Here is an 11,925-nt window from a genome sequence, read left to right on the forward strand (position 1 = left end):
ACCCGTGTCCCCTGCATCGGCAGGTGGACTCTCAACCACTGCGCCACCAGGGAAGCCCAGTCTGTAGGTTTTGACAGAACTTTTTCATTACTCTTTCAGTTTTAAGTTTTTCATCTTCATTATGATTCCTTGTTGATCCTCGAGTTTAGAAGTGAGGCTAATTTCCAAATATGTTTTTTTAAGCTATCATTTTGCTGCTGAATTCTGCTGACTGCATTATGTCTGGAGAAAATGATCTGTATAGTACCAAACCTTTGGCTTAGATGGTCCAAGCTTTGCAGGCTGCCTGTATCCAGTGCAATTCCTATCATGGCTAGAAATTGTCAGTTTTTTATACTCATGTATTTTGAATCCATCAGTGTTCTGAATCTACAGTCTTCTAAACACTATTAAAAGGGGAGGGGTGGGACTTCCCTGGAGGTCCAGTGGTAAAGAATCCTCCTTACAATGCAGGGGACGCGGATTCGATCCCTGGTCAGGGAAGATCCCACATGCCGCGGGGCAACTAAGCCCGCGTATCACAACTACTGAGCTCGCGCACCCAAACTAGAGCCTGCGTGCCGCAAACCACAGAGCTCGCGTGCCACAACGAGAGAAAACCACACGCCACAACTAGAGAGGAGCCCGCGTGTCGCAACAAAAGATCCTGCGTGCCTCAATGAAGACTCAACGCAGCCACAAATAAGTAAATAAATAATCTTTAAAGAAAACGGGGGTGGGGGGGAGGACCACTTAATGAACCAAACTCCATCTCTTTGTTAAGATTCAATGAATTTAACGGAGATATTAGAAAGATGTCAGGCTAATGTCTGAACCCACATTTGAATCAAATTAAAGCTGTTAGTATCTGCGGTCTCTGTCCCCTCCGCCTCCCCCCTGCCCCTCCAACAACCTGAAGCTGCCAGCACACTGTGGCCCAGGTTACCTTTTGAAGACCGCGGTTTCTGTCTTGGCATCCACAGTGAGGCTCAGAGTTTCCTTCACGCCGCCATTCATCACTGTCTCAGTTACCTTGTCTGTACTTTCTGCATCCTCCTCTCCATCAGAGCTGGCTTCCATGGCCACGCTGCCTGGCGCTGAAAAGGACACACAACTGAACGTCACGAACACCTGTGCAGACCCAGCCACCCAACGTTACCTCTACTGCTTGAAGGAGGAGGAAAGTGACATGATCTGCCTGTTGCTGCCTCTTAGCGATGCCCACAGGAGAGAAGCTGCGTGGGTTCCCCGCAGCGTGGGACCGGTGAGTCCCCCTGTCTCCCCAGCTACCTGCACACCCAACTTTCTCCCAGTCAACTCTCCTGCCCCTCATGTTCTCCAATTCCCAGCGCAGGACGGGTGGTCGTATATTCTACAACCACAACCCACCAGAACCCAGTTCGTGGTTTATCCATGCACCCTTCTCCTCTCACTTGTCCCACACTTGGGTCCTATTCTTTTCTTTTTTTAAAGTTACCTTTCTGTGGTTCCCTGTGGATTATTTCTTTGTTCTATAAGAGGGAGCCATGGGGTACACTGGTTATGAGTGTGGGCTCTGAAGGGAGACTTCCTGAATTCATACCCAGCCTTCCCACCTACCACTCACCAGCCTCAGAGCCCAGGGCAGAGGACCCAACCTATGCTTGCGTTTTCTTATCCACAAAATGGGGGTACTTGAAGCCACCTGTAGAACCGCTGAGGGATAAACTAGGTCATCTATATACAGAATGTTTACAAAATACTAATTTCTGGGTTTATTAATTTCCTGCCCCTTGGGTCCTGTGCCCTCTACCTGTACTCTCATTTCCTTTCTAAGGACTGGCTTCTCTGTTCCCTCCACATACTATCCACGCCCACTCCTCGCCCCTTCACTAACCTCCATGCTCTCCCCCCACCTCCCACGCCCCTCATCAGGCTGAAAATAGTTCAGGGCCTATGCAAGGAACAAGTGCATGTTTTGAAAAAGATAGCTACTGGATACCCTTGACCATTTCACGTATTCACAAAGGTGGGAAGAAAATAAACCACCACAGAGCCTGAAATGTGCCCAGACATACACATATGCACCAAGAAAGCAAACTCCAAGGGACGAAAGAGCTGGGTGCAAGATGGGCTTGGAGCACACGTGACTAGTTCTGGTTTTATTCACCCTGGGTGCTGTAAGCTAGGCCATTCATCCTTTCTGGGCCTGTTTCCTTTCCTGTCTTGAGGGAACCGAATGACTGGTAACTTAGATCCCTTACTGTTCTAGGATCAGCAGGCTGTGGTTCTGGCAAACATACACAACTTCTTTTCCTCAATAGCCCTGCCCACATCAGACCCACCATCTCATTTTCCTGGGTCCTTGGAGCCCCTGAACTTTTAAAAAAACCTGCTTTGTGGACAAAGACAACTTTTCCAATCTAGAAAACTCAGCATAAAGTTACAGTGTGAACCACCACCAAAGGAGCGGCCCACAGGCTGTGCCCCGGCGCTCTCTGCACCCACCTTCCGGCTGCACTGCCAGCGCAGCCACACTGGGCGCCAGCGGGCCCACTGGCTCCGTGCTGGTCTCCATTTCCACTGGAGAACTGCTCCTTAAAGAGTCTTTTGTACTTTTAGAAGACAGAAAATTCAGAGGTTAGCAGTGGGAAACAGATATCAGTTATCATTATTCCCAAAAAACCTTTGAACACCAGTTCCAGTTCCACTGGGGAGACACAGCTGGTTATAGACTCCAATGAATGACACACAGATCTAAGCATGGACGGAGGCTTGGAGTAGCAGATGAGTGTGGGTGGGCCAATATTCTGCTAAATCAGCAGGGCAGTCACACAGGGACTTCTCAGAGGTATCTAGACAGTTTCAAAATGCCCCCAGCCCCTCATGGTCACATAATCAGCAGGCTCCCAGGGTGGGCACAGCAGTGCGTACACTGTACAATATGAACTGTATCTACAGTGCCATTTTTACAAAAATCCTTATCACCTCAAGCCAAACTGCCTAGAGGGCCTGGCCCTCCTAATGATATTTAATGAGAAAACACGGCCTGTGCACAAGGGCTTGTAAAGGTAAGCAAGATGCTCCAACAACATTCTCAAGTAACCAGAAAAGCAAGAGCTGGAAACCTGATTGTCCTGCACTGGAAGAGTCAGTGAAGTAATTCATCATATTTTGGAGATATTTTCCATAAATCTCACTTTTACCTCTGCATAACGGCTCGCTGCTATTATTAGAGGTGCTGTAAAGTCGCCTCTTTGGTTTGTCTGTAACAGTACCTGCTAGCTCATAACAGTCTGTCTTCGTATCTTTTCCATTACCAGTGACTGTTTAAAAACATCACTGGTTAGGATGGGGAAAGCAACGAAGTCTTTCAAATGGGGTGCTGGAGATTGATTGTTTTTCAGTAGATGAAATAAAATTTAATCAAATCAAAGTAAGTCTAACAAGACATTGAAGTCCATGGTTAATACTCAAATGCTGACAATATTATTCAGGAAAACTACAAAATGATAGGTTGCTGTTACTGAGAATTACAGTTAACAAGATTGACAGCCATACATGTCACACCCCTTAATTTACAGCACTAGACCAGCTACAAGCGAAATACAAGCTCGTATTATCTATTAAATTCAAGATATATTCTGCATTTTTCTGTAATATTCCACACTGAGGTGTCTGCCAGGAATTCTTTGGCTTCACCTCGTTCCCAAGCCTGTCCCGACACCTTCATCAGCACTGTGCTGACTGACTTGCTGGCCATATCTCCCCAGCCTACTTTGTTATCATCTACTCCTTTCCCAGTTCATCCTGGATGAAAGGAGGAGGAGGACTGTTCTTGTAACTCATAGCTGTGTCAATCCCTCCCCCTGCTGATGCTCTATCTTGTTTAAGGCACTATATTCAACTTGGAAGAAAATCAAGGTGACCAACAGTGTCAACAACACCCATGGCACCCTCGGTTCTCCTGTGGAAAGCTTTAGAGAGCTGGCGCACATGCTCACCTCAGGGAAGACGCGAACTCGGAAAAAGAAGCCCAGCCTGTCTCCTTAGTCGGCACTGGCTCCTCTGTGCTCCAGACGTCAGAGCCCACAGAGTCTAAGGGAGCACCGTGCGTTGTCTCCATGGGGACATCAAAGCTGGCTGACCAGCTGGGCGCTAAAAAGAGGGGAAGGATTTCATTTTGAGAACACCTCAGTAGTTTACTATAACACAAGTATTTTTCAAAAACAGATGTGCAATGACGAAAAGCCCACAGTTGTGGGCCAAGGGCACTCGAATACACCGTGGGGAGAAGCGGACATGGTACAGCCACTTGGAGGGCAGTTTGGTGACATCTACCCTATTATAAAACTGTGTGTTCCCTTTGATCCCTTGGCAATTCCTCTCTATGATTTTTTTTCCAATAGAGATTATCACACAAGAATACAAAGCCACACATAAAAGAACACGTCGATGTTAATTTTTTAATTTTGACAAATGTACCAAGGTTATATTAACATCGGGAGGAAGATGGGTGAAGGGTATACAGCCACTCCCTGACAACCTCTGCAACCTTTCTGTAAATCTAAAATTATTCCAAAATAAATAGTTTATTTTTTTTAAAGAAAAGCATGCCGGCTATTCAACTGCAGTAAACTGGAAACAACCTTAATGCTTCCCAGTCCACGCCCGGCCACGCTCCATACTCATGCTTTCCACGGCCGCCCTGCAGTCTACTACCATTAGCACAAACAGCAGCAAGGCTTCCTGTGACATAATAAGGAACATGTGTTTGGTCTCTGACCACCCACCCCCCCCAAACCCTTGGAACCTCTGAAGTGACAGACGGGTGCTGATGAGACGACTGGCGGCTGGGGGCTCCTGGACAGCCGCAGGGTGGGGGCCGGCGAGGGGCAACCAGGTGGCGAGAGGGTTGGAACTTTCAGACCTAGCCCACCACCCCTTCCCCCAACCTTCCGGAAGGGCAGAGGGGCTGGAAGTCAAGTTAATCACTAATGATCAATGACTTAATCGATCATGCCCACTTAACGAGGTCCCCATGACAACCCAAACTGCCGGACTTCAGAGCTTCCGGGGTGGCGACAGGGGGTGGCACATCACAAACTCCATGGAGATAGAAGCTCCTGTGCCTGGGGCCCTTCTGGGCCTTGTCCTATTTACTTCTTCATCTGGCTGTCCGTTTGTATCCTTTAAAACATCCTTTGTAATAAACTGGTAATAGTAGGTAAAGTGCTTCTCTGAATTCTATGAGCAGTTCTAGCAAATAATCAAACCCAAAGAGGTCACGGGAACTCCCTATTTATAGCCAGCTGGTCAGAAGTACTGGCTGGGACGGGGCAGCCATCTTGTGGGACTGAGCCCTTAACCTGTGTGGTCTGACTCTAAGCCCACGTAGTCAGTGCCTGAACTGAGCTGCACAGGACACTCAGCTGGTGTGGAGAAATGGTCTGTGTGGGAAACTCACACATTTGGTGTCAGAAGTGAAGTTTTGAAAGTAGAGAGGAGTTTTTTTCTTGTTGACTCTCTAGGTCCTGCAGGCACAGGAGTGCGTTCAGAGGTGGGAGTGGCGGGACTGCAGGGGCGCTGCTCCCTTTCTGTGCTGCTCCTCTCATGCTGCAGTTTGGGTCCAACCTGCCGGTCTCTGTTTAAATGTCGACACCTGAGATGTGTCCCTTCAGATGAAATCAGGTCTGTTTGTTTGCTCGCTCTCATCGCACACCATGCTTTCCTTCACAGTACTCAATGCTGAGTCCCCAAATCCTTGCTGGGACAAGCTGGGTGTGGGGACCACTGTTCTTTATCAGGGATGTTTCCTATCACAATTTGGAAGCTCCAGGCTGTAAGCAAGGAATGCTCGACTAGGGAATCTGCTAGCTATTTGGGGATTCTCCTCAAGACAAGTGACTGAGAAGTACCTATGTACAGCAGAAGTGCACCAATTTTACAGACACACCGCCTCACTGTGACTCTGGGCAAGTTATTTAACTCTCCTTAGCCTGGGTTTCCTCATTTGTTCAATTTGGATACGACCATCTGCTTAGTCCTGAGGGTTAAATGAGGGCCTGCTTCCTGCACTGCACTCTGTGTGTGTGCGGCTGGGCTCCACTGGCACCAAGAAGGGATGATACCTGAATGTCTGAAAACCTCACCTGCAACCTTAGAAGGGTCAACCTGACAGGCATTTTCCCCTGCCCACCATATGCAAAGTTCTAGACTCATTCCATCCAAGTCAAAGTTCCACTTCATAACTAAATTAGGCTACAAAAAAATGACTTTCCTGTTGTTGTTATCATTCTGGGATATTCTTTCCCAGATTAGCTCCCCAGAATTAGTCTAACATTAAAAACTCAACAGTCCCAAAAACCACTGAAAGAAGCCACAGAGATTGCTGGGGATGGCGGAGGCTCTCAAAGTCAGGGGGTGAGGCAGCTCAGAGCCCTAGGAGAGGAGCACCCCCCATTCCCCGGCCCCACCTCGACCCCTGTGGACCTGTCAGTGCAAAGGAAGCCCTTCCCAAGGAGCAGAGTCAGGAGGGCTGAGACCTGAAAGGCCGCACCCCATCGAGTAAGGGTGAATGGGACCTTTATCCGGGATGCTCCCCCTCCATCTCTCCCTATCCCCACACCCAGCTCCAGCGTCACCGTTGACAGTGGTAGTGAGTCATACCAAGTGTGTGGTCTCTCTCCAAGTCACTTATCACCCACCCAGTGACCTCAAAGAACCACAGACTCTGAAATATTATTCAGCCTTAAAAAAGAAGAAAATCCTGCCATACGCTCCAACATGGATGACCCTGGAGGGCATCATGCTAAGGGAAATACACCAGTCACAGAAGGACAAATACTCTGTGATTCCACTTAGATGAGGCCCCTAGAGGAGTCAAATTCACAGAGACAGAAGGTAGAATGGTGGCTGCCAGGGGCTGGGGCAGGGGGAATGGGGAGTGGTTGTTTAATGAGTACAGCTTCAGCCTTGCAAGACAAAAAAGTTCTAGAGGATCTACTGCACAATAACGTGAATATACTCAACACTACTGAACCGTACACGTGAACACACACACATTCTAGAGCTAAAAGATCAGGGTCTCCGGCCTGTCTCTTTCTCCCTGCTGCCTGGCCCCTGTCCTGATCAGCCCTCGCCATTTCTCACATGTAATGGTGAGTCTCTTGCTGGTTTTCCTGTCTCCAGTGTGCCCTTTCTAATCCAGCTCTCACGCTGCTGCCCACAGTGATCATCTCCAAACAGATCAAATACTGTAATTCTTAGTAAAACCCTCAGGAGGAGGATTACAGCCTTCAGGATAAAATTCTCCTCTGGCCTCTGGCCTCACCTCCACCACCTCACCCTTTTCCTGAGCTACATTAAACAGCTCTGCGCCTTCATATGAGTTGCCTTCTGTGCAAACTGACTGATCCCTACTTGTCCTTATTATGCATCCCATTCTCTGGGAGGTCTCTGCAGGTGCCTGGGGTGAGCCGGGCTCCCCCTGAGCTCCCCCGGCCCGCCGTCCTCATCACACTGCACGGCAAACCTCTCCATTTTGTCAGTAGGCTCTATGCTCCTGGCACACAGGAGGAACCTGATAAAGGCGTGCTGACGGGGACGGTATCACGTCCTCGTGAAGAAGGCGAGCTGGGAAAGGAGTGAGGGGACAGAGGATCTGTGCTTCCTCTCTGGCACTCCGTTTTCGGATCTGTAACACGTGGGATTTGCTGGATTACTGCTAAACTCTGAGGTTACGAGGAGGTTGAACCTGACCTCCAGAGCTGGGTTTCAGCCTCTGGAACTGAGTCATAAAGGCCTTCCTGGGTAACAGGAAGCCCTTTCAGCCTTGAGGAAAGCCCTAGCAGCAACCCGCATGGCTCTTGCACAAGAAAATTTGTCTGGACTCTTAGAAGTTAACAGTATTTTTATAAGGCCAGCTAACACAAGTCTTCTTAGCCAAGTCGCAAAACATAAATAAGCACTTAGCTGGACAAGTTTTAGGATTACAGGATTCATAAATAAACCGTGGAGAACCCATTTAAAACTGTTCGAGCTTTAAGGTGTTTCCTCTGGTTTAACTGCACTCCTGATTCTACAGATCAGTCTTTCCTCATCTTTCCAGAATCTGCGGCCTTTCCCCTTTTGCTCTGGTACCCAGTCTCTGTAGCCAGAGGACGGACCTACCAGTGTGCTCTATCCTCTAGCCAGACTCACACAGAAGGTTTCCAAACCATAAAGAGATGCTCTCCCATCAAAGGTGTAACTTGCTCCTTCCCTTAGGCCCGGTCCTCGAGTCTTAAACCTTCAAGGGGACTCAAATGACAACACGTGCTTCAACTTAACTATTCCTTCAAAAGACATCTCAGATACTGCAGGCCATCTCCAACACACAGCGGCTGATACGGAAGAAGGCAACTTACGTTCATTCAGGTCTACCTCCATTTTATCCTCTGTGTTGGCGCTGCTGGACTCAAACAAGTCTTGTTTTGCTCCATCTTCTTCTTCAGAGTCTGTACTTTCCTCACTGTCTGTACTCCCCGAGCTAAGGAAAAAAGGACCAAAATATTTAATGTTGCCTGTCAGCCACTAACTAAATCCAAAGAATTCAAAAGTCCTCCAACAACGAAAAGATCGTACTGCACTTCACCTGGATCCAATCTGCCCGTCATTCTGTTAAGACTGATCCTACTCTGGGTCCCCCGCTGTTCTACCACTTGGGCTTTGCTTGAAGCCACAGATCATAATCTAAACAACTGCATTGTTTGGAGGGTGCGTGGAGGTGCCCCCTGGTGGCGTGAATCTGCATTTCCCTAATTACCAAGGATGCTGAGCTTCTTCTCAAGTGCTCATCTTCTTTCCCAAGTGTTCTTTTCACATCTTTAGCCTATTTTAAAAATTGGGTTGTCTTTATTACTATAGTTACGAGAGTTCTTTATATGCTCTACACAGAAGTCTTTTATCAGATATATGATTTCCATATGTTTTCTCTTAGTGTATGCTTTGTCTTTTCATTCTCTTAAGTGTCTTTTGAAGAATAGATGTGCTTAATTTTGATAAAGTTTAACTTATCAAAATTTTCTTTCATGTATAGCACTTTTGGTGTTGTACCTTAGAAATCTTTGCCTAACCCAAGGTCACAAAGATTTTCCAGTATTAAGTTTTCTGGTTTTATGTCTTACATTTAGGCCTAAGATCCATTTTGGGTTAATGTGTATATACAGTAAGAGGTATGGACTAAGTTCATTTTTTTACATATAGATGTCCAACTGTTCCAGCACTATGTCTTCAAAAGACTATCCTTTTTCCACTGATCTGCTTTTGCACCTCCACCATAAATCAGATGTCTACATATGTGTGTAGGTCTACTTACGGGCTCTCTATTCTGTCCCCCTGATCTATTCCCTGTCTTAATTACTGTACCCTGAAGTCAGATAGTGTTAATACCCTAATGCTGTTCTTAATGAAAGTTGTTTTGGTTATTCTAGGTCCTTTGCGTTTTCATATGAATTTAAAAATCAACTTGTCAATAGCTACCAAAAAAACCTGTTATGATTTTGTTTGGGACTGCACTGAATCTAGATCAATCTGGGGAGAACTGGCATCTTAACAATATTAAGTCTTCCAATTCTTAAACATTTATCAAGTCTTGATTTCTCTCAGCTGTTCTATAATTTTCAGTGTATGGCCCTTGCACATCTTTTGTCAGATTTACCCCTATATATTTAATATTTTGATGCTACTGTGACTAGTACTGTTTAGTAATTTTAATTCTAATTAATTAGCTGGCTGCAGTATGTAAAAATACAATTATATTGATCCAAGATTGTGCAATCTTGCTAAACCCACTTAACTGTTCTAGTAGTCTTTTCGTAGATTACAACACATTTTCTACATAGATAGTAACATTGTCTATGAACAAAGGTAATTTTACCTTTTCCTTTCCAATCTAGAAACCATTTATTTCTTTTTCTTGACTTACTGCACTGGCTAGAACCTCCAGCACAGTATTGAAAAGCAGTGGTTAAGAACAGATATCCTTGTTTTGTTCCTGACCTTGGGGGGAAATCATTCAACCTTTTACCATCAAGTATGATGCTCACTGTAGGCTGACTGGAGAAGCCTTCAACAAGCTGAGGAAATGCTCTTCTATCTCCAGTTTGCTGAGCATTCCTATCAGGAACAGATGCTGGATTCAGCCACATGCCTTTTGACTGATTTTCAAATGTTAAACCAACTCTGCATTGCTGGAATAAACCTTGCATGGTCATGACGTATCGTTGCATTTATTTGCTAAAATTTTTAAAGGAGTTTCTGTACCTATGTTCATGAGAATAATAGGTCACTTTTCATATCATGTAATGCAATGCCAGCTTTTGGTATCAAGTTACAATGATGTGGCTTCATAGCATGAGATGGGTACTATTCCCTCCTTTTGAATTTTCTGGAAGCTTTTGTACAAACTGGTGTAATTTCTTCCTGAAATGTTTGGTAGAACTCACCAAAGAGAAACCATCTGGACCTTGAGTTTTTTTGTGTGTATGTGGGAAGTTTTATACTAAAAATTCAACTTCTTTGATATAGGACAACTCGGGTTATCGTTTTTTGCTTGAGATTTGGTAGTCTGTGTCTTTCAAAGATCATCTGTCAGATTTATTGGCATAGAGTTGCTAATATTCCTTATTATCCTTTTAGTATCTGTAGAATCTGCAGTGATGTCATCTCTCTTGTTCCTGATATTAATAATGTGTATCTTCTCTTTGTTCCTTGACCATTCTGTCTAGAGGTGTATCAGTTTTATAAATCTTCTCAAAGAACAACTTTCAGTCATGACTCATTGGTTACAATGATTTTCCCTACTGTTTTTCTGTTTTGTATTTCTAGTCATTTCTTAAGGTGGAAGTTGAGGTCACTGATTTGAGATGTTTCTTCTTTTTTAATGTAAGCAGTTAGTGCTAAAAATGATCCTTTAAGTACTGTTGCAGTTGCAAGGTCCAAATCCTGATACACTGTATTTTCATTTTCTTTCAATTCAAAGTACTGTGCAACTTCCCCTGTGATTTTTTAAATGTTTCTTTTTGGTTAAGATTGACTGATTGATTATTTATTCATTTATTTAATTTATTTATTTTTGCCTGCATTGGGTCTTAGTTGCAGCACATGGGATATTCGTTGAGGTATGCAGGCTCTTTGCTGCAGCATGTGGGCTTCTCTCTAGTTGTGGTGTGCAGGCTCCAGGGCACGTGGGCTCTGTTGTTGTGGCGTGTGGGGTTCCAGAACACATGGGCTCTGTAGTTTGCGGTAGGCAGGCTCTCTAGCTGAGGTGCACGAGCTCGGTAGGTGTGGCGCACAGGCTTAGTTGCCCCATGGCACGTGGGATCTTAGTTTCCTGACCAGGGATCGAACCCGCATCCCCTGCATTGTAAAGCAGATTCTTTACCACTGGACCACCAGGGAAGTCCCTCCCCTATGATTTTTTTTCCTTAACTCACGTGTTATTTGTTTCCACATATCTGGAGATTTTCTAGAGATCTGTTACTGACTTCTAATTTAATTCCATTGGGGTCAGACAGTGTATTTTGTATGACTTGAAACCGTTTTACTGAGACTTGCTTTTATGGCCCAAATATGATCTCTCTTGGTAAATATTTCATGTATACTTGAATATATTTACTGGGAGAGGCGTACTGAAATATCTGAATATAATTGTGGAATCTGCCTACTTCTTTTCACAGTTCTATCAGTTTTTGCTCTATTTTGAAGCCCTGTTATTAGGTATGTAGACATTTACAATTGGCATTATGTCCTTCTAATAACCCCTTTATGACCTTTCCTTTATCCTTTGCCTTTGAAATCTACTTTAATATTAATATAGATCCCTCTACCTTTAATTTTAACCTGTTTAAAGTTTTTTTAATTTAAGTTTTTAAATAATTTATTTCCCATCGGCAGCATAAATCAGGTTTTTTTTTTTTTTTTGGC

The 11,925-nt window shown here is 45.0% G+C and overlaps 1 protein-coding gene across 1 annotated transcript; it reads right to left on the minus strand.

The window, feature by feature from the left end:
* Positions 1-925: 925 nt before the first annotated feature.
* Positions 926-8,481, minus strand: LOC103088283 (serine/threonine-protein phosphatase 6 regulatory subunit 3-like; the record flags this gene model as incomplete). The annotated part of the gene is made up of 4 exons (XM_007454997.1): positions 8,367-8,481; positions 3,963-4,116; positions 2,467-2,573; positions 926-1,076 (listed from the first exon to the last, which is right to left on the minus strand). Coding segments are annotated over exons 1-4 (434 nt in total), but the record flags the coding sequence as incomplete, so codon positions are not given.
* Positions 8,482-11,925: the final 3,444 nt, after the last annotated feature.

Source organism: Lipotes vexillifer, unplaced genomic scaffold, assembly GCF_000442215.2.
Source record: "Lipotes vexillifer unplaced genomic scaffold, Lipotes_vexillifer_v1.1 C27597518, whole genome shotgun sequence".
Classification (NCBI taxonomy): Eukaryota; Metazoa; Chordata; class Mammalia; order Artiodactyla; family Lipotidae; genus Lipotes; species Lipotes vexillifer.